Source organism: Miniopterus natalensis, chromosome 13 (assembly GCF_054644295.1).
Source record: "Miniopterus natalensis isolate mMinNat1 chromosome 13, mMinNat1.hap1, whole genome shotgun sequence".
Taxonomy (NCBI): Eukaryota; Metazoa; Chordata; class Mammalia; order Chiroptera; family Miniopteridae; genus Miniopterus; species Miniopterus natalensis.
The window spans coordinates 27,966,430-27,989,104 of NC_142093.1; the positions used below are offsets into that span (position 1 = coordinate 27,966,430).

The following is a 22,675-nucleotide window of genomic DNA, read 5'->3' on the forward strand; positions in this document are numbered from 1 at the left end:
CCGGTACAGGGTGTGCAAGAGGCAGCCAACTGATGTTTCACTCTCATATCGATGTTTCCGTCTCCCTCTTGCTCTAAAATTCAATTTAAAAAAATTTTTTTAAATAATTGAAAAAAGAAAAAGCTTCATCAGACTACAAAATTGTAAAGGTGGTTTGATTTTAACTAAGACAGAAAATACACTCCTCAAACTTGTGTACAGAATTTTTTTTAAACCAGAGATATTAAGAAAATATTCCAACATATAAGTTAACATCAGCAGTGGGTGGATATTATTATCACTCCATCTCCCTTCCTCCTTTTTCTCCTCTTGAGTTTTAAAATATATTCTTTTCAAAAGAAACACTTAAAATGTGCTATTATTCTTACTGCTATAGGAAAAATTTTTAAAGATTTTTACTAGCGTGGGGGCAGGTTAATAAGTGTCCTTTCTTTAAAATTTAAATGTTTTATTCACTAAAGCAACCGCAGAAGATATGTACTTAAAATCTGTGCCCAAAGTGTATGTTTCCATAAAAAATATAATTGTTACTGGCCTCCCCTCAGCATAAATTATGGACATGCTGTCGCAAACAAGGCTATATGTTTTTCTATCAGTATGTGACAAAAATACCAAGCATAAGCTGTTCCCTGTCGCATTAAAACCACAGGTGCTGATTGACTCCAAAACAAAACAAAACAAAACAAAAACCAGTTGACTTACTGCAAGGTATTGTTTTAATAAACACCTGTCATTTAGTAACAACAATCAATACAGTTGACGATAAACAGACTAATTTACCTCAAAGAGAAAAACAAACAATCAAAGAGCAAAACACGAAATCTCGTCACGCGCATATATTAAATTTCCCTTAAATGTTTTGTTAAAAAATGAAAAAGAACAGAAAGTGTGTTTCAAAAACTACCATGATTTTTAAAAGCATGATAGTTGTAAAATCATTTTTTAAATTTAATCACTTAAAAAATCATATTTGTGAAACTCTAAGCTCTCAAGCATGGGCCATACTTCCCTGAGTCATAGAACACTCAGGGCACCGTTAGCGCCACAGAATACAGCGCTCCCCTGGGGCAGGCCCCCCAACATTAGCTACCTTCCAGTCACTAACCCAGGTCGGACAGAGCCCTGAGTGCTGCAATCCCTTCGTCTGGGCTCTCCTCTATACATTAGTCTTTTTCCTTTTGTTTGTTTTATTAAAAATATATCTTTACTGATTTCAGAGAGGAAGGGAGAGAGATAGAAACATCAATGATGAGTCATTGATCGGCTGCCTCCTGCAGGCCCCCGACTGGGATGGAGCCCGAAACCCAGGCACGTGCCCTGACCGGGAATCGAACCCCGATCTCCTGGATCCTAGGTCGATGCTCAACCGCTGAGCCACGCCCGGCCGAGCTACACATTAGTCTTGATACCTCAGTTATGTGTAACTGGCTACTTGAGTAAGAGGTGGGAAGAGGCAAGTGCTCTAGGTACAGGAAACGGGGGAATTCACAGTACCGAAGGTGCTATTATGATGCTCCCAGCTCACAGGAGAAGCTTAGAGATCCCTTTGGCTTAGAAATTCTCTTTAAATTGAGTATTTTAATGAAGCCAGTGGGCTGAGCTTCCATCTGCTTTATATAGGTGACCTTGTGAAATTAGAAGACAGTGTACAGTCTTCCTGGTCATTCCCCCAAACTGTTAGATCTAAAAACAATGATCATGAAACTGAAAATGGCCACATTATTAGCAACTTTACCAGCCCTGTAACCACTTTCACCATTTCAGGTCTTTCCAAAATAGACTCGAGGCACCTGCTGGTGATGTAACTGTACCAAGAGTCAGTTCCTCTTCAAATGTACTCATTCCTATGATTGATTAAGAAATATAATGAAGGAAATACACCTCTGAGAATACAGAATACAACCAACGTGAAAGGCAAACTTCTAGAGGAAATTTTCCAACTTCTTTGTTTATTCCATGCTGATGGAACCACCGAGCCCACTGTCCCAGAGATGACATACGGTTACTTATACTCTTATTACAGTTTTCACTTGTCAGCTTTTGAGGCCCAACAAAATTACAGAATTTTAGGGAGTAATCAATAAAAAATACTCCTGTCTTCAAACTGTACCTGACACAATACTTAAAGATCCATAAACATCACAATTTTCACACAGATTTACAGCTGGACTTAGGTGGGAAGAACAGACTTAAAGTTAGAGAAATCAACTGGTTATGTGATATAAACGTGACACTTAGGCTGCCTATCAAGGGTTATCTGTCATAGGTGATCATGGGACACAGGAGTGTAAATGATCTCTGGGAAGCTGGGCCACCAGGAAGCTGCATTTCAACACTTGTTACCTGTGAAAGGGAGAGGAAAATTTAAAGAAGTGTTCAGGTTACCACTCTTACATCAAATGATGACAGAAAGATACCCCGTAACAGGAAGGATCAGCAGGAAATATAATTAAAGGGTAACATCGGATCAAGGAAGGGTGAACCCTTGGCAACTGTCATTACAGCTGATCTGTGTCCTGCGCTGGTAATGTGTACCACCATTAGAGACCTACTGTACAGGTTTCTTCGTTAGGCTCACTTTGTTAAAGAGCATTAAAGAAGCACTGTGCATGTAGGGCAGAGCCTAAGGGTCTCACTAATTAGATGTACCATTTTCATCAGAAACTGTAACTCTAACTCACCATTAGATACTCTCAGATTTCTCACTGACTCCTTCCTATAGATTATAAAACTCATAAATATTTTATTATAAAATTGTCTGAAAGACACCTGGACAGCATGGCTCAGTGGTTGAGCATCGATTTATGAACCAGGAGGTCACGGTTCAATTCCTGGTCAGGGCACATGCCCGGGTTGTGGGCTCGATCCCCAGTTGGGGGCGTGCAGGAGGCAGCTGATCAATGACTCTCTCTCATCCGTGATGTTTCTCTCTCTCTCTCCTCTCCCTTCCTCTCTCTGAAATCAATAAATAAAATATTTTTTTTAATTGTCCGAAAGATATATTATACACAGTAAGTAAAATCATTTGTTTTAATATCAAGGGCTTTTAAATGTCTCTGAAATATTAATTTTCAGGTTTTTAAGGATCAGAGCTCGATGATAAGTTATGGATAGTTGAATTTTTATTACATATATGAACATGAACAAAAACACATGAAAAGACTCACCCTCAAATGTAAACATTTTATGTACATTTCACCCTAAGAAAAAACTGATCATGCTAAAAATCAGACACTTAGGATTTGGAAAAATAAAGATTAGACATTTAAAAAATATTACATAGTACATACATTCTTGGAATTTTATTAAATTAAGTACCAGAATTTCCACCTGGTTTTCCATATCCACCCTAAGTCTGCCCAAATACCCACATTCAAACTCTGTCTCCATGCCACAGGCAGCAGCTATAGCTGTCATCTGCGCCGAGTTCAGTCTGGACATTAACAAAGGCTCCACCATTTGGTCGGCCTTCGTTGCTGCTTTTATCACAGAGCAAAGGACAATCAGAGATAAACCTGCTGACCCATCCCACAGGGTCCCCTTAGGACACAAGACTTGCCCTCCCTTGGACCCCATCTAGTTGTCTATCACAGTGGTAATGCTTTCATAACCTCTCTCCAGGTTGGTCCCCAGAGCCTCCTCTCGTAGCTCACGCGACCCACCGTTTAGTCCCCTCCGACTCTAAGATTCAGACGGCGCAGCTGTAAAATCAATGAGGCGGCGGGTGTCTCATTAACCTAGGACTCTGAGGTCTGAATTTCATGGACTATTTGATAACCTATCTAGATAATAAAAAAGAGAAACACTATAATATTAACAGAATTGGGAATCATCGCTTCACAGGATCAAAGCTGCCCTCTGATCTGGAGGCTGAATGGAGCTTGAATGTCTGATGTGATACTAAGTGACACAGGAATACATACCTTTCTGCTCCTCCCAGTCTCCTGATTAGTATCCTAAATATGACAAAATGCTCATTTATCCCAATACCAACCTAATTTTCTTTTTCAACTGAGGTTAGATCTGTTCTTGCCTTTGCAGAAATAGAGTATTTTTTAGCCAAACAGAGTATCAACTGAAAAAGAAAAAACAAAAATAAAACACAACAGCAGCAAGATGATTCATTTTCTATTTTCTTTTTTTTTTTTTAAATCTTCTCCTGAGTTTACCCGTGAGGTGTCAGTATCAATTCTTCTTAAAAGTGACTGAATTAAGAGATAAGAATATAATTCTTTAATAAACATGAGATATTCAACCCCAAATAAAATAAAAACAACAGATTCAACCCCCCCATGTATACACTTCCAGTGAAGTCTTGTGTCTTCCGTTCTGAGCTTGTAGCCCTAAGCACGGAATCACGAGTGGCAATGTGCCACGTTGAGCACTAGCAGCAGCACCGCAGTTCTTTAACAGAGTAAAGCAAAAATGGTTAGGTAATGAGTGTCACAACAAAATGTGCTGGTGCTAAATCGAAAGTAATATAAGTGGCATTTACAATATATTTTACAGGAAGCCCCCAGTGGCATTAAACTAATGCACCCTCCAAAACACCTAACCAATTACTCCAACAAAAATCATCTTTTGTGACTGTAAAACCATGAAGACTTTGTACTCCATGGCCCTTAGACTTGGTGGTTTTCAGAGTTAAGACATGATCTGTGTTAAGTAGTTTCGCTGATTTCTCCATCTTGAGTAACGGCCAATTCAGGAACTTCATTCATCCTCAGAACCTCTGCATAGAGCAAGTAATTATGTAGGCTCCTGGGAAGTGGCAGCTGACACAGGTGTTCTGGTTTTAGACTGGACCGAATTTCCAGGCGACAAAGGTGGGTCAGGGATGGAACAGCAGCTGGAGAAACAAACCAAACAGGGAAGGTGAGAAATTTTTAAACATTAAGGTAAAGGCCTTTCCCCACCCCCCCAACTCCCTATAGTAAAGGGAAGTGATATATTACTTGGACTTACTGTTAAAAGGTTACTTGGACCAGGATGACCATAATAAACTTTGTTTTACAGCCTTTACCTGGCTCCTCTCCCTCCGGTTGCTGGCCACACATTCAAAGTCAATATCCATATAAAATTAAATGTTCAAATTCTAAAGATCTGGCAATACCAGTTGGCACTTAAGAAATGGATGAATTGACCTTAGAAATGACAGCTCATAGCAGCAAATGTTACATCCCTCTTTACTGTTTCTTTACAAATGCTCTCCAGATCTACCGCATTAGGTGAATAAATGTGTAGCTTACAAAAGTTTTCTTCTTACCCGTGACGTAGGATGAAATTTCAAAATTGAAACAAAGAGAAAAGTGCATACCATCTACACTTCACACACATCCTCTTTTCAGCTCCATTACCCTATGAGTTACGTATTTCCATGCTCTTAGAAAGAAAACAAAGGCTTAAAAAGAGGTTTAAGTAACTTCTCAAAGGTCATACATCTAGTACGTGGTAGACCTAGGACTCAAACTCAAGTGCATCTGACCCCAAAGCGTGCGTGTAAATGTACACACACTAAGCCACGGCTGCCAAAGGCTAATCACCAATTAAAGGAGAATCATGCGATAGTAGTTTCATTTTCCATGATGGAAAGTGTTAACTAAAGAAGTTAATATCCATGGAAACTGAGAGTACTAAAAATAGCTAGTGGTTTTATGTGAATCAAATGTAATCCCTTTTATTAACCCAAGAAATCTTATATAAATCTCCATGAACTGTAACAATGATTAACAGACCAGGATCACAGCAACAAAGATAAATATTATCAAGAAACCAGCTGATACCAGACCAGATGGTCTGACTTCAAGTCAAAGGTTTCTTAAACTGTAATTCCCCATAGGGCCCGGGACATACTAATTCTCTAACATATTCAACATCTTCTTAATCACCGAAGTTAATCCATCTTCTTACAATTTAGTTTAAACTTATTGGTTTGAGTTTAGTTTAGTTTATTCAGAGTCTGGGAAACTCCTCCAACCACAGTGTTTCAAAATGCCAAATAAGAAAAGCAAAAGAATTATCTGATTTTGTACATAAAACCTGAGCCTAAGAAAAGATGAGTATTTTCTTAAACCATAAGTCATAGACTCCCCATTATAAATAAGACTACAGCATCGATAATATGTAGCACATTTATTTCCAGTGTTTTCATGTCCATATCTCATTTAAATGTTACCCTGTTCTGTAAACTGAAAGGGAGAATCATCATTCTCACTTCTAAGATGGGAAAACACAGGTAAAAGGAGCATTGGAGGGATTAGTAGGCATACATACAGAGAACTGCAACCCCCAAGTTTCCCAAAGGAATGAGCAGATTCAACTTCAACAAGTCAGCTGACTATGTTCCACTATTACACATACTGAAGCCTTCTTACCCACTGAGAGCAGGAACAATAATTGGTCATTTGTCATTGGGTATGCACAAATGTAATAAAAATTTTGGAATGAGCATAACTGATTCTTGGTAAGCACACAACTCAACTGGTAGGGAAAGAGGTATGTTGGCATACTAGAGAGTGGTCTATCAGCTGCAAACACTGAGCATGCCATGGGCATAGCTGGGTGAGACTGACAGAGGAATTCGTTAGGAGAATTTTCACTTATATTCAGTTAGAGTTTAATGTGCATCTTGTTAAACTGACATCTCTTCATTCTGCACATTCTCATTAATATAGATCCCTAATACACACCCAGAATAAAAATAAAGGATGGCTGTGCAGCACAGAGAAGAGCTGCTCACTCAGAGATAAGGGACCTTTAGTTCTTTTCCAGCTCCTCCAATCTGAGACTATGCTCACTTACAAACGCCTCGGGTTGACTGAGGAGAGCACCTCTGGCTGCCCTGCAACCTTCTGCAGTGCTCACGAGCCTCTCCAGGTCATCCGACCACACCACTATAGCCCCATCTCTAAAGCTAAATAAGCCACTTGCTTGTTTATGCTGATACATGTGTGGAAGCTTAATCGTTTTCAATCAAGCCAAACTGAACCAGTACGCATTTGTTACGGACAGCTTACGTGACCAGCACATGTTGACACTGTCAATCAACAACATACCCAATACCAGAGCCAAGTGATTTGACTTCAAGTCTGAGATTCTTTAAACTGTGATAAACCCAAAATAATTCTCTAACATCTTCTAAACCACTGAAACTTTCAGAAGATATTTTCACTTAATAATAAAAAGGAAAGAGTATAGTTCTTTCAGATACTGGCTCCAACTTTAATTGCACCCATTTGATCCTCCCCCTGCCCCCCCATGAGCACAACGGATCACTGGCTGGCTGAAGAATTAGAGGTAAGAGCCATATTCATCTGAGCTGAAGAATGAAGAAGTCTTTCATCTGCAGATTATTAACACAGGTAATAATATACCCATCAGTGCCATCTTAGTGAGCAAGGAGATTTTAGAATCATCTATGCAGTATTTCAAAGTACACAGAATTCCTATGAGAGTTTCAGCGATGCACAGCATTTCCAGATGTGCTGCCACAGGGCTGAGAAGATCGAGCCATGCCCTGAATTTAGAGTATAAAAAAGCCCAGGTGTAGGTAAAACGCACTTTCACAAAAACCTGTTAAAACCAGAGTTCAATTTGTTAAATAAATCTCTGTTCTTGGATTGTGGCACTGGTCATAGCTTAGAATTTGATGTCTGAAATCATGCTAGACCTTAAGGTACTTTTCTGACCCACTATCATTTTCAATTTAGTATGCTAAACCTGGCTTATCTATGGATCTATTAGCAGACAGGCAACCTTTAGCATCTCATTCTTATACAGAATTATCCAATTGTGTTAGTTTTTGTCTGTAATGACAGGACAATTCAAATAGGATCCTTATTATAAGAAGTATAATATCTGTTTTCAAAATCATTTCCCCATAGCAGTTTCTTTCAGAAATCAGTTAAAATGTCATCCTTACCTTAAATTAACAAAATTCTTAAAAGATATTTACCAGATTTCATGCTACTGATGGCTATTTATCACCAAGGGGGACAAAAAAAAGGTTAACAAAACTGGAATAATTGTATTTCACAAAAGAACATGCTTCATCTTTAAGTTTAAGGGCTCTGTTATCTATTGTGTGACAAGATAATTAGCAAGCCTCTGTACATGTAATAATCATGGTCACCCCATCTCAATGCAAAGCACTACAAGATTCTAATATACTTTTTAAAGGTCATGTTTTTATAAAACTATCCACATTATTACTTCATGCAATTCTGGTTTTAACTCCTCAGGTTTCCCGTATTAGCCTATTAAAAATGCAATAAACTCATTTAATGTATGATATTATTTCTATTTCCTTACATTTACTGAAATGTAAGTCATTCTTACAGAGCTTTTCCAAAAAACGTATTTTCTATAAAGTCATTAATACTGCAAATATATCCTTTCTGATACATATTTCTTTTAGTGGCCCTCAGAAAAGTTAACTATTTTCTTACTGAAACAGAATCTTAGCAAATACCCTAACCTGAGACATGTTATAAATAATATATATCATCTTCCAAATTAGTATCATACTTCCTACCCACAGGGTTATTTTTTTACTGTTTTCTTTAACTCTTTAGCAAAGCTTTTCATGCTTCTTTCAACAATATTTGCTAACGAGAAATGTGTTTCACATTGTCCTCATATTATTTCAGCCACATGTAGTTAGCTTTGTGTACAGTACTTACCACTATCTTGAAGAGTACATGAGAAAGGAGCACTGCTCAAACTAGGAGCACTGCTCAAAGCTTCAAAGGAACTGGTGGTTTAAGCTGTGGATTCTTGCCCAGCCCACCAAAGTTAAGAAATCCTCATAATGTTCCTTGGGTGTCACAACAGAATACTTAGCCTGAGACAGATAAACCTTTGTTTTTTGTTTTTCTTTTACTTCTACTTTAAAGATCAACTATCTCTTAAAAATGTTCTCAATTCAGTCTGCAACACAAAATAACTGTACTCTTAGGTAGTATAATCCTGTACTCACTGCTAACTACTATTGTTAAAAATTGAATTGAGAGATAACAATATTTAGAAAGAACTGCTCAAAGTGCCCACAAGTTGTCCATTCCTCCAGATGGTATAAGTCTAGCCCTGGTCAAGTTAGAGCAACAGAGACCTGAGCACCTGGACCACACTGTACTGACCACTGAAGAACTGTTTTTACTGAATTATGCTTTGGTATAATAGCAACACTCCACCTGCACTGAAGATTGGTGAAATAAAATCCCAAGAACCACGGCTATTACCAACATATTGTCTAGGAATCTGTTCAATACAATATCCAAGAATATCTTTACTTCTGAGCAACAAGTTTGTTTTATCTTCTAAACTCTGTAACCTACCATCAATGACTAGAGAGCTCAGTCAGAGCCAAACTTATAGCCTAACAAGGGTCAGATTACCATGACATGCTTTCCCTGACCCCACTTTATATCCAGCCCTACCTTTAGTTTTCATTTTTCTTTTGCTTCCACTTTTAACTTGTTTTACTGTTTTATGATAATCTACATTATAAACTGTTTTAAACACTTTTTAGAACAAAGCAGAGGAACGCTGAAATAAATAGATCAAGAGTTTCCTGGGGCATTTTTAGGATCCTTTGTAGAATCCAGAGCCATATAACACTCTTGATAGAATTGTACATATTTTATCATTAAAGGTTCGGGGTGAACTAAATAAAGCCAAGTGCTTTTATCCATAAGAATTTAAATACTTAGATTTGATCTTGGAGAGCTGGCCAGGGATTGGTGAATTTTTTTTTATTAAGTCAACTGCTATGTGGTAGTTAAACTGATGTTTTTAAGAGGTTTATATAAGGTATATGATCAAAAATTATTATTAAATATGCTGTACACCTGAAACTATTCTAAAGTGATCTGAATGTCAACTGAATTGAAAAAATTTTAAAAATCGTTATTGAAGCTACAACAGTCAGTAAATTTTACTGGGTACACATTTCCTTTCTGATCAAGAAAAGTTTCTGAAGACAAATCTGGTTACTTCCAGCCTCACTAAAATATTCAAGAGAGAATACAAAAACACACACACCCTGAAAAGGAAAATTAAGTTCACCATATTCTAAAATCCAGCACTGAAATGCTCTTATCATCAGCAGAAGAAGAGCCAATGAAGAACACCCTGAAACACCAATATAACAAGGAGGAAATCACAACTTCTCCTATGTAGTCTGCAACCACAATGGTTAAAAAATCTCCCAGGACAGGAATAAAAGACCTCAGAAGTGGACAACATGGGAGTCGGTGTGGATCAGGGTGTCTCAACCTCAGCACTAGTGGCATTTGGGGCCAGATAATTCTGTTGTAAGGGGCTGTTTAGCAGCACGTCTGGCCTCTATCCTCCAGATGGCAATAGCACCCCTTCCAGTTGTGACAACCACAAAATGTTTGCACACATTGCCAAATACCCCTTGGCAGGGAGGGGGACAAAGTCATCCCGGTTGAACACCAAGGCTGCCAGCAACAGCTCACTTTCTTAGTAAACAGCACTCTCAAACAATCTCACCTCGGAACCAGAAAACGGAGGAACAGCAGGGCTCATAGGAAAAATTACAAGTTCAAATTTTAGATATATCAAAATGTGGGATATACCAAGTGGAAATATCCAAAAGGCAGTTGGATCTATGGAACTGGAACCAAGAAGGGAGGTCTTGGTTAGAGAAACAGACCAGAAAAGCACTAGCTGCATTAATACCCTCTGAGAAAAGCTTTTGCAACTCTTCAGCCAAAATAATGTCCTCTTAAGAGATAATGATTATTGCCTTACACAAGCTCTACCTAGTGCCTAATTAAACAAGAAGCCCTTGATGGATCCAGTCTGTTGCAGGGCAATGTACTCATACACAATTTTTACCTTAATCTGGACAAACCTGCCGTAGGTCAAAGTCTTCAGAGTAAACTCTCGCATATCTTTACTGATACGCTGCAATAATTTCCCCATTTGGCATATGCTCCCCTCTTTTGACTTTTTGTTCCCAAGTCCATTGCCCTATTCTATCTGTTCTGAATAGATAACTGCTCTCTGCTGCTGAAGATACATAATTAGTAAAAGCAGGCGTAATTCTCAACATTAAGAATCGCAGGCAAGTGAGTTTTCCAACATTACCATTAAAAAAATTCTGTGCTAGAAGGCTCAGATTCCAGGTTACTTTGTCTTCAACAGAAACCTCTCTAACAGTGTGAATACACCTTAGTTCAAGAGCATATTTTCCTAAATGTCTGTTTCTGATTGAGAAAATTTACTTAAATGTAGTTTTCCAAGAAATAAGACATTTCTACATATGCATAAGTTCACCTGTTAAAAGCCTATTCAACATGTTTTATGCAGAGTTACATTTAATGTAAAAATAGCAGTGAAGAAATAATTTTCTTAAGACACATGATCTGGTTAACAAAATGTAGTTAAAGTAAAATAAATCTGAATAACAAAAAAGGAATGCTTTGCATATATTATGTTTAGCTTAATCTCGTTTCCTTGTGGTAAAATCTTCTACTCTTTAATTTTTAATTAGCTTAAAACCTTTTTTTTTAAAGAACAGTTTATTGACTGTTAGAGAAGAAAGGAGAAGAGAGAAACATCACTGTGAGAGCGTAACATGGACTGGCTGCCTCCCGAATGCCCCCTACCGGGGATTGAGCCCGAATCCCCAGCATGTGGCGGTGACCAGGAATCAAACCAGCAACCTCCTGGTGCACAGGACAATGCTCAACTAACTGAGCCACACAGGCCAGGGCTTCAAAACTTTTTAATAAGTGAGAGTAAGTTGAGAATTTCTTTTAAAAGTCATATAAAATATCAATTCACAGAATTTTCACCAAGCTCAGCTCCATAGTTATATTATACCAACACATCAGCATACATTCAGTAGAAATAAAGGATGCTAATATTTCCTTTTAGAAGTAATAAAATATTTAAGAAAGAACACAAAAACAAACACACCCTGAAAAGGAAAATTAAGTGTAGCATTTTTCTGACAAACTAAATATTCACTAACAAGATTTTTAGGACCCACTTTTGTTTATAAAACCCTTACTAAAAATAAAAGAATATCATTAAATAAAAATATCAGTAAATACTTCCTTTTCTTTTTTTTTATTAAATTTATTGGGATAGCAATGGTTAATATGAACATATAGGTTTCAGATGAGGGTTTCTATGTTACATGATCTGTACATTTTCCTTTTCATTATATGCTCCTTAGGCTAAACATATAAAATCAGATATGATTTTTGGTGACAAAAATTACTATGATCCTCCCTCACAGTCCCATCCTTTCTCCACACAGAGAAAATGCAAATGATGCCCATTTTAATATGTTCCCCAACAACTCTTATTACTTAACATTACAACATAGCTAGAAAAGGAAAAGAAGAAAACGTAGTCAAGTGTGTTTAAAAATTGTACTTTCTTACCAATATGTTGCTGTAGAGCCCAAGAGGAGTTTGAGGCACGAGCAGAGAGCATCTTTTCAACAGCTGGAGGAAGTCTCCTCCAATTAGTAAACTCTAAAGTGAAGATCAGGGCGTCATCGCTGACTGCATCAATCCTGTATTAGCAAGATGTTAACACACATTAGGCACAAAACACATCAAGAATTCATCCTGAAAACAAACATCACATACCTATTCTTACAACACCCTAACATGGAAGGCAGACAGAAAACGGGCATAGAAAATATTCAGGTAACTAGAGGTAAGTTCAGTGGATACGAATAATCGCCTGCAGGTTCCTACAGGAAACTGAATTGACTCTGTGCAGTTGTCCAATAGATGACAAGAGAATCTCTGCTCCTGTAGAGGGTAGGAACATTCCTTCCTGTTCCCCAGCAGCAGTGTCAAGAAAAGGGGGATTTGCCATTATCTCTTCCCAACTGGACCATCCTGCTTAACAGTCCTGAAAGGATAAAGCCCGAACACCCAAATCTATCCCTAAACTAAGCGTACAGGAGAGGTGGCTTGTTTCTGCCCCATTCCCAGGGAGGTACAACTGTTCTCTAAGAACCTTCTGCATTACAGATCCAGCTCTAAGGATGTAGCAGAATCAGTTTCGCCTCTAAGAGCTGAAAGTGTCCAAGACAAATAGTTCTCCCTCTATTTTTACAAAATAATTGCACATTTCCTACCAACCTACCCAAGAGACTTTCCCAAATTTTACAATCATTTGAATCCTAACAGAAGAGCACTGGTCTAGGAAAGTTTCTGGTTTCTAACACTACCTCCACTACTTACAAGTATGTTGCTGAAATTCTTTAAGCCCTGGATCCTAGTCCTCTAAGACAACAATAATACTTAACCTATTTCAGGGGACAATCGTGAAAATAATATGACAAAATATAGTAAACATACTTTTAAAACTATAAAATGTTATATAATTGTTTGATATTACTAGAACTGGTTTGAAATTTTCAGTAGGCCTGATAACATGGAATGTAGTCAAAGCTTAAAGAGAACTATCCATTCTAACAAGATCACCCATCTTATACTCAGTCAGATGCTCCCCAACCATCACACTCTGAAGAAAAGCAAATGATTAGGGCCTCCAGTAATTACTTCAAACAAAGGAGTTCTTTCCAAGGTCGCTTTTCTGTTGGTTTGTTTCTTTGACTCATTACTGAGCAAGGACTAAAGAAGGGGAAAAAATAGAAGAAAAAAAGAAACTGAACAATACTCCAACCTTGTCATCTCAAAGACAACCTTTTGTAATTCAGGGTCAAAGTATCTTTGAAATGACTGATCAGAGTATGAAAATCATTTCCCAAGTTCTTAATTCTATAATATGCAAACTTCTCTGTAACAAAGAACTTGGTGTTGCACAAATGCCTTGGGAAAACATTTTACTTCTCACGGGCCTTCAATGGAATCACAACTTATCAAGAAATACTGAGAATAAATAAAATGATAAAGTATATTCAAAGGCAAAAAAAAAATCTCCTTGACTTTCTAGGGACTGCACACCAAAGGTTACTTGGTCCCTTATTTCTTTTTTAAGGGTTTCATTTTTATGCATTAATGTGCTTTAAGCCACACTGGGACCAAATACTAAGTCATTTTTTTTCAGTTATCTAAACACACACACAAGGAATAAATCTGTTTACATAGCTTTAGATAACATAACTAATTTTGCCATTGCTGATAATGCCACTAAAAATGTATTGTTACTGTATTACACTGACCATTATGTTGTACGAAGCAGCTGTACAATCATAAGTGAGTGACAGTTAATCAACTAAATGCACGGATGACATTTACTTTCTATTACTTACTTATTACATTTGGTTGGAGGCACCTAGTCTTACATTTATAGTTGAAAAAATATTTCAACTCTGTAGATTATATTGTGATATGCAATTACTCAGCCAGATACATTTTTAAAGAACGTTTAAGACAAAAAATACCTAGGAAAGACATTCATAATTTACCTGACAAAGATCAAGCAACAGACTTACATGTGAAATAAATAAGATATAACCAAAATCCACTTTAACAGCATATCGGAATTTTATGGGAGAATTTTTCTTATAACAGCTCTATCTATGAATGTAAATTTGATCAAAGAAAGCAAAAATTTATCATATTCAGTGTAAACAGTGGCTTCATACATTCAATAAAAAGATCAGTGAACACAAATTTGACCATGTTAAGCATTTTTATTACTGAAGTGAAATTTTCTACTGTATTTTTTCTAATGAATATAAAGTTACCCCTTCTGAGTGAACTATGTACAATTGGCATTCTCAATCCAGACAGCTGCAAGTTTTACAATTTACTTCAAAATAATTTGTACTTTACTGGTTCTTAACTGTTTTCTATCCTGACCCATCCAATAAATACAGCTCACACTAATTTTAGTGGCTTATTACCACAAAAATTCTCAAATGGACTATTCCCATTGGGGAAAGGAGGCCTCTATCAGAACTGGGAAAGGAGAGTATATTTTACAAAGCCTTCTAGGAGAATAAATCTAAATAATTCCCTCTCCTTCCAGTAATCTACATAATTGGCCAAGGAGGAGAGCAAAAGGCAGTGTTTAATTTTATCCCCCTGCACAGGTCCTTCCTAATTTAGGAGCAGAAAGGAGAGAGATGAGTTGGCACAGATCCCTCCAGGTTAAGCAAAGGATTAAGATACCTGAAATCAAGTGATAGAATGACCACATCCCTGTGGACACACAGGGCTAGGGCAGCAGAGCACAGTGGCCAACCAGGTGTAAGCCACACTACAGGGCAATCAGGTTCAAAACTAAGCTCTCGTACTAACCAGCTGTGTGAGGCTGGGCAAGGATATTAATCACTATGCCTCAGTTTCCTCTTTTGTAAAGTAAAAACAGTGCCTACCATGTGTTAGGTAGTATTCTAAGTGTTGGTTAAAGATATAAACTAGAAACTAGAAATACATATACTAGAAACCAGAGAACTAAAAGTAATGGGCAAGTAATGAGAAGTTGAGTTAGGAGCTTCAGTAGAGGAACACAAAGAGTGTGGCTGAGAAGTGGGTGCCTTGGGGACAAGCACCAAGTGAGGGAACAGAGGAAAGAGAAGCCACTGTCAAGGCCATCCACAGCTACCAGATGTTTTGGGCTGGATTTCCAGCTGGACCCAGGGGGTGAATCCTAGAATAGTGAGGGGCAACTGCTGCTAGCTGTCAGGAGCACAAACACAACAAGATTCACTAAGTGAAATGCTAAGGGAACTTAAACAGCTTTGTAAATAGCTAGACACAGCATTCATTAGCGAGTGCTTACATCACAGTTGTGTGTATTTAAGACAAATATACATATACAAATAACTTTTAAAAATCAGAGATTTCTCAATGAATTGTCAATCATTTTTCTTTCCATGCTTAAAAATGCAATGTTTTGGCGAAAATTTATTGCAAAAGGACAGAGGGAATTGTAACAATGAGCATTTGACAGAGTGCTATGTACTGATCAGCTGCTGGAGAAAGAAGTAAAGACGGACTCAGCCTGTTGGAAACTAAAGAAAAGGTAAAGTGGAGATGAAGAAGGTGTATCTTAGCTTTGTTTCTGCTTCTATATTCCTCAAACTACCAACCACATAGCCCTAGGCTTAAACCTCTGCTAGTGAAAATTCCTGAATTCTTTACAACGGCAGACATAATAAAAAGGTGAAATACTGGGATACTGCCAAATGAAGACCTGTTCTTCGCATACAGATGGAGAACCTACCTGGCGGAAGACGGAGTCCGCAGCAATCCAAGCTAAACCTACGAGTAAGGGACCACTCAGTTGCCTGCATTAACCCCAGAGAGGGCCTCTTTTGAAAAGATAAATAACAAGATATCAAAGCACTTTTCTGCTGACATGGAAAATCTCAGTATTTGTCTAAACATTATTTTAGTAAATGGTAGTTTTTGAAGCACAAAAAGTAAGCCTTCTAGAATGTTTTCTTGAAATTTTATAAAATACCCCTGTCCTCTATTTTCCTGGAGACTTTTGAATTATCAGGCCAAAAGAGTTTCCTCACTGCTGCAACTACCTTCTCGGCCCCAACTATACTCTAATAACTTTTCCAAAGGCTGGAGACTGTAGAAACAGTCTCTTCTTGGCCAAGAAAAATCCTGACCCATCTTTCAATCATTCGTAGAGGCACACCTCTGAGCAACTATCTGAAGTAAGCAAGTTATATCCTCAGCTACTTCAGAAATTAGTATTTATTAATTAAGAGAGACAAAGTTCAATCAACAAAATGTTGTCAAACAGGAGCACTCCATCTAGTTGACTAAGGGATAACAGAAACCTAGAAAGCAGCCACAGCCATCTGTCAGAGACATCTTAGCAGGAGCATGAGGGTGGCCTAAGTAGAAGAACTCTCCCTCTCAGAAGAGTTTACTAGGCATCCATCCCTTTCTACTCCCTCCTGGTCACCTCCTACCTTTTCCCAGGAATCTATCCTACATTCAATCCCACTATTAGCAGCTCCCCAATCCAACCATCAGTCACACTCTCTCTCTCTCTCTCTCTCTCTCTCTAACACAGGGTCTCAAGAAATTGGGGGAACTTAAAAGTAGTATATTCACTCAAAAAGGTATGGTCCACTATTGTAGGATTACTTACCAAGAACTGCATAGAAGATTCAGTGGGTCAAATCCAGCAAGCAGGAGAGATGGCAACCATTCCTTATATTTTGTTTGTGCTTTAATTGCATGATTTATAAATTCAGATATATGGTTCCATGGTGCCAAAGGGCAACCTTTCTTCAAAAAGTAACGAAACACTGAAAACTTCTCGTACTTCAGGCAGTATGCCAAATGAATTTCATTTAGCTGGACTCCATATTTCAAAAGAATATTCACAATTCCAAAGAATTCACAGCTCCACCACAAAAAAAGAAAGAAAGAAAGTTAGATTTTTACATAAAAAATAAATGTTACAAATAATTAATAGTAATTACAGCTGGAAAACAAGAACAGCAGATGGGATAGTGGATGGTTTTTACATTTCTGGTGGATTTGAGAGTAGGGAACTAGGGGAAGGGGAGGGTTTTACTTTTTAATTTACATCTGCCTGCATGGTTTTTAATTTTCAACTATAAATAGGTATTCCCTTTAGAATTCTAAACATTCATATTACTAACTTTAAAAATTATCACTGGCAAATAGACAACTCTTCTCAAAACTGATATTTATCCAGGAGATAAAAATTTTTTAAATTATATCCTATTTGCACAAATATGTTAACCATAGTATTATCTATAACAGACTTTTAAAAATTACCTCAATGTTCAACAATAGAGGAGCAGATAAGTACAAAATATGATATACTCATAAAAAATTGCAATTACGATGGTGGTTGTATGTTTAAGAAACTGTTTATGATATAATTTTAACTATAACAAAGCTCAGTAAACATATACGTTTACTATATAAACAACTGTGAAAGAATTTGGCAATAAAATTATTCTCCTTCTGAAACTGACATTAATGTTATTTTAAACAAAAAATATTTAATTACTCATAGTATTGTAGAATCTAGGTAAGAGACACTATAGGTAAATATAAAATGTTTAAATCATTGTCATGTGAGACCAACTATTTCTGGGGGCTTACTATAAAACTTGAAATCAAGCTTTTAAAGCAGATAAAACACTATATACATTAGTAAAATGTCATCTAATCCATGCATATTTTTATAAATCTATTTCATTTATTCTCCATTTGTGCTTCTTTTCTTTAGTTAAAAGATTAAGTAGTATTCTCTTTACTTTTAATTATCTGCACGGCAATTAGAAAAAAATCTATAATTCTAAAATTTCTTTATAAAAATTAATAACTTTGTTGTCCATTACTTGCTACTTGCTCCTGATAAGAAGTCCATCATGAGGGTCATTGTTTTTGAAAACAGCCCTGTATGTTTTTATTTTTTCCTCTGGCTGCTTTCAGACACAGGAAAGCTGAGAGAACTTATTGCCAGCAGTCCTGAACTGCAAGAAATGCTGAAGGATGTACTTCTGATTGATGGTTCCAAACAGTTATCACCAATTTATTCCAACCACTTTGCCCTAATTTAACTAGGTCCTCATTATTCTGCCTGCAATTATTACTTGCTGGTTCCACTACAGAACAGGCATGTGGACTGTTGAACATGTTTCAAAAAATATGCAGGTAAACTGTGAGAAAAGCTCAAGACACTGCCTCATTACAAATGCGATACAGAATTCTCAGGAAGCCTGGCAATATTCAAGGCATGCATGTTTCCGTGTGCAATTCAAGGACTGGCTAAAGTCTTCCCTCTGAAACCATCTTTAGTGCTTTGAAACCATCAATAGCCTAACCATAGATACTTTAGCTCTTAATGATTTAGCTCTTAAAGAGGGCATACTTTTGCTATAGAATACAAAGGTAAATGTGAGTCATAAATATACCCTATTAGAGTCAGTCTACAGATTTTCCGTTTAGAAAAAAACTGCAAAACCAAGAGGCTTTCTTATTAAAATTTCAGCATAGCCCCCAGACAAGTGGCTCATGCTAAGAAAATGTTAAGAACAAGGCCAAATGATAAACCATCCATCTCTAAAATGTGAGAGTGGAACACGTGCACATATAATTCCCCGTAAAAACAAACTTTCGGTATTTCTTCTATACCAGGCACTGTGTTAAATCTTTTAATTGGAAGATGTGCCTTAATCCTCACAATGACGCTAAGAATAAGTTCTATTATTATGTCCATTCTAGATGCAAAAAATAAAGCTTAGTTACAGAGTCAGTCATTGGTACAACTGTGATAATACTGTCAAAACAAAATCTGACTGTGAACATGATATCTGAAATGACTCCCCTCTATTACAAAAACCGAACTCTTTCCTGAAGTAGTCGAATTGAGGAATACTTTAAGGCTAGACCTGTGTTTCCCAAAGTATGTTGCATGAAACATGAGTCCCTGAAAATGATCCATATGAAAAAGGCTCCAAAATGAAAATATTTGAGAAACCCTGTAGTACAGAGTGAGTCCAGAAAAGAAATATAGAATAAACATATTTTTAAACAGTATGCTAGTTACACTTTCAAATTATATGCTAAAATATTTTTCTTCAACCTCTAGATACCCAAAAAGAAATACCTTTAAAATTAAAGCAAAGAATCCAATTATTAACCTGAAATAAGCACAATAAAGAGTATAAAATGCCCCCACAAGTCAATATATAAACACAGGAACAATAGTATAATTATTATATACTTAAGTATATCTTATGTTTCCAAACTTTTCAAACTTTTGCAGATTCATTTCCCTCTTAGGAATTCACAAACCACCACCATAAGAAAAATTCTTAGAAGCCCTTCAAGAAAGAAATCTATTTAACATTACTTAAACCTATGCTTCTCAAACTTAATTAACTATTTTATCCCATGTAATATCTATTAACAATCTATAGAATTAGTATTCTACAAAAACACACTTTGGAAAACTCAGTTCTAAACTTCTTCCAATTACCATATTGCCTTGTGTTAGAAGAGACAAAAGCACACTCCTAAAAGGCTTGTAAAACTGCCTAGTGCTATATTATTAACCCATTTCCAACAAAATTACCTATTACATGGTGAATAAAAAACATAAACTGGAGAATCATAAAACTTTGTCGGCATGCTCTGAGCTTCTAAGAAGGTGGGAGGTCTCAATATATGTGCAAGCTCTAGAATCATAAGCAACCTCAGTGCTCTATCTGACCTTGATCATTGCATGGTATTGAGCAACAGTAGACCCTAGGGCTTAGATAACTTTGGTTAAATAATAAATTGCATGAACAGATGAAAAAGAAAACAGTGCATCCTATTTAACCCTTGTAGAAAACATTTGGTCCTGCCCTAAATATTCATGAGACATATGATCCTTGATATCTGGTCCTGTATCAAAATGCTCAGAGATATTTGATCCACGCACACCCATCTACCACACCCCATGTGTCATTAACAGCTAGGCTACCAAAGCAAGAAAGGTTATTAATGACAATACAGCCACAACACAATTATTGGATCAATAAAACATGGTAGTATGAAGTCAAAAGTATAAATAAATATTATGGGCCATCTGAACCCATGGAGATTTTCTAATCGTGGACATTTTGGACAAGACCAAATTTCAAAGACCATTTGCCCTGGTCAGGTAGCTCAGTTGGTTAGTGTCATCCCAATACATCAAGGTTGCGGGTTCAGTTCCATAAGTGGAAGAACAAATCAATGTTTTGTTCTCTCTCTCTCTCTCTCTCTCACAAATGTGTGTGCGTGTGTGCGTGTGTGTGTATCTCAATAATTTTTTTTTTTTTAATTTCAAGGTCCTTTTGGCCTGTACTAAATGCCTCAGTGGACATGTTGGATGGGGCCAAGTGTCTGCTAAACTAGTTAATATAAATATCAAGAACTAAATGTGACACATTAAGAGACTGCATGTTATATAAACAGTGAAAATCATCAAATACTGAAAAAAATGAGAGGTTTAAAACCTAAAAAAGCAATGTCTAGACCTTATCTTTGGGCCTGTACATTTTCCATTATTCTGCTCTTTGAAGTTAAAAAATGTGCACAGACACAGTGCCCAGATAAAAAGCAGCACAGTAAAAGGAAATTCAACATGTTAACAAGATTTATTTTAAACAAACAGAAATGAGCAAACATCTTCAGCATTTTATGTTCAATTAGCCAACAAAATATCTAACCAACTTATTAGATGAATGATCAAAAGTCCATATAAGTTTTACTGAATGGCTTTCAGCCATCTGCAGAAAACAAAATAAAGACATTAGGTCTTGTCAGATGTACCTAAGTTGTGATTAAGATGACAAGAAAGGACACAAAAATTTCTACAAAACTAGTATGCTAACAAGGATCAGTATCAATTCCAAAGACAAAATCAGGTTAGGTAAGCCATGATCCCTTCCTACAGTCATATATAAAAGGTTAATATTTGTTCAAATTGTCCTGAACCTTCTCAACTTCCCTCTTCTTTCACATATTCCAGTTAAAGGAGTCTTTTTCTTATATTTTCTCATTTCAGTTACTCAACTGTGCCCTTGAAAGACTGGCTTTCATGTCACTGTAGCTGTTAACTTTTTAGCCCGGAGGGACAAAGACTGCTTTTGTGCAGTGGTGGAGGAGACACCCTTCCATCATGCCTTGGAGTGGTGAGAAGAGCTAAAGGTCACTGCTTCAATGGAAGCTCATCCTCTCAAAGGGATGCCCAGCAAAAATGTTTCAGAATGCTAATCCTGAGATAAAAAGTTTGATCAGCTGAATAAAACAATAAAGGGAAAGCATAAAACCCAAAGCCATTATTTACATTTATTATTTTCATTACCTTATGATATTAATTATAATATTTGTAAAAGCAGACAGAACTTCACTACAACAGAACAAGCCAACAGTGCAAGAAGGGCCACAAATACTAAGTATCTAGCCCGGCTGGGCATGGCTCAGCGGTTGAGCATTGACCTAGGATCCAGGCCATTGGGGTTCAATTCCCGGTCAGGGCACATGCCTGGGTTGTGGGCTTGATCAATGACTTTCTCATCATTGATGTTTCTATCTCTCCCTCTCCTTTCCTCTCTCTGAAATCAATAAAGATATATTTAAAAAAAAAAAAAATACAAAGTATCTAGATCTCAGAGAAATACCCAAAAACACACAAATGAGAAAACAAATGTTTAACTCATTAACACCTAAAGTCAATAAATTAAAAATAAATAAATAAATAAATAAATAAATAAATAAATAAATAAATAAAAAATATATATATATATATATTGCCCTGGTCAGTGTGGCTCAGTTGGTTGGGCATAGTCCCATGCAACAAAATGTAGGTTCGATTCCTGGTCAGGGCCACATGCCCAGCTTGCAGCTCCATCCCCAGTAGGAGGCATGCAGGAGGCAGCAGATGAGTGTTTTGCTCTCACATGTGTAACTTTCATGATTTCATAGAAGTTTTTTTCAAATTTTGTTTTTCTAATCACTTCAGTTTACCTTCAGTGAAGCTGCATTCATCACTTTAGTTGTTTCTGTTTCTTTCTCCATTCATATCTAACACCTTTATATTTTATTATTAGGTCAATTGCACTGAACTTAGATCAGAACATAATGATTTTGGATAGTTTGTATGTGTGTGTCCAATATAATGATAGTGTTTTTTTGATCTTCATCTTATCTTTTGGAGGAATGATTTT

General features: G+C 36.8%; 1 protein-coding gene across 2 annotated transcripts in view; it reads right to left on the reverse strand.

Moving 5' to 3' along the window:
* Positions 1–3,104: 3,104 nt before the first annotated feature.
* The window catches only part of ASB3 (ankyrin repeat and SOCS box containing 3), a 62,549-nt gene continuing 42,978 nt past the window's right edge, over positions 3,105–22,675 (reverse strand). For both annotated transcript variants that reach the window (XM_016222160.2, XM_016222162.2), the window contains exons 8-10: positions 17,083–17,340; positions 12,423–12,556; positions 3,105–4,849 (exon numbers count right to left, since the gene is read on the reverse strand). In XM_016222160.2, coding sequence (XP_016077646.2) covers positions 4,662–4,849; positions 12,423–12,556; positions 17,083–17,340 — 580 coding nt within the window. In that variant the 3' untranslated portion in view covers positions 3,105–4,661. The remainder of the gene's footprint in view (positions 4,850–12,422; positions 12,557–17,082; positions 17,341–22,675) is intronic.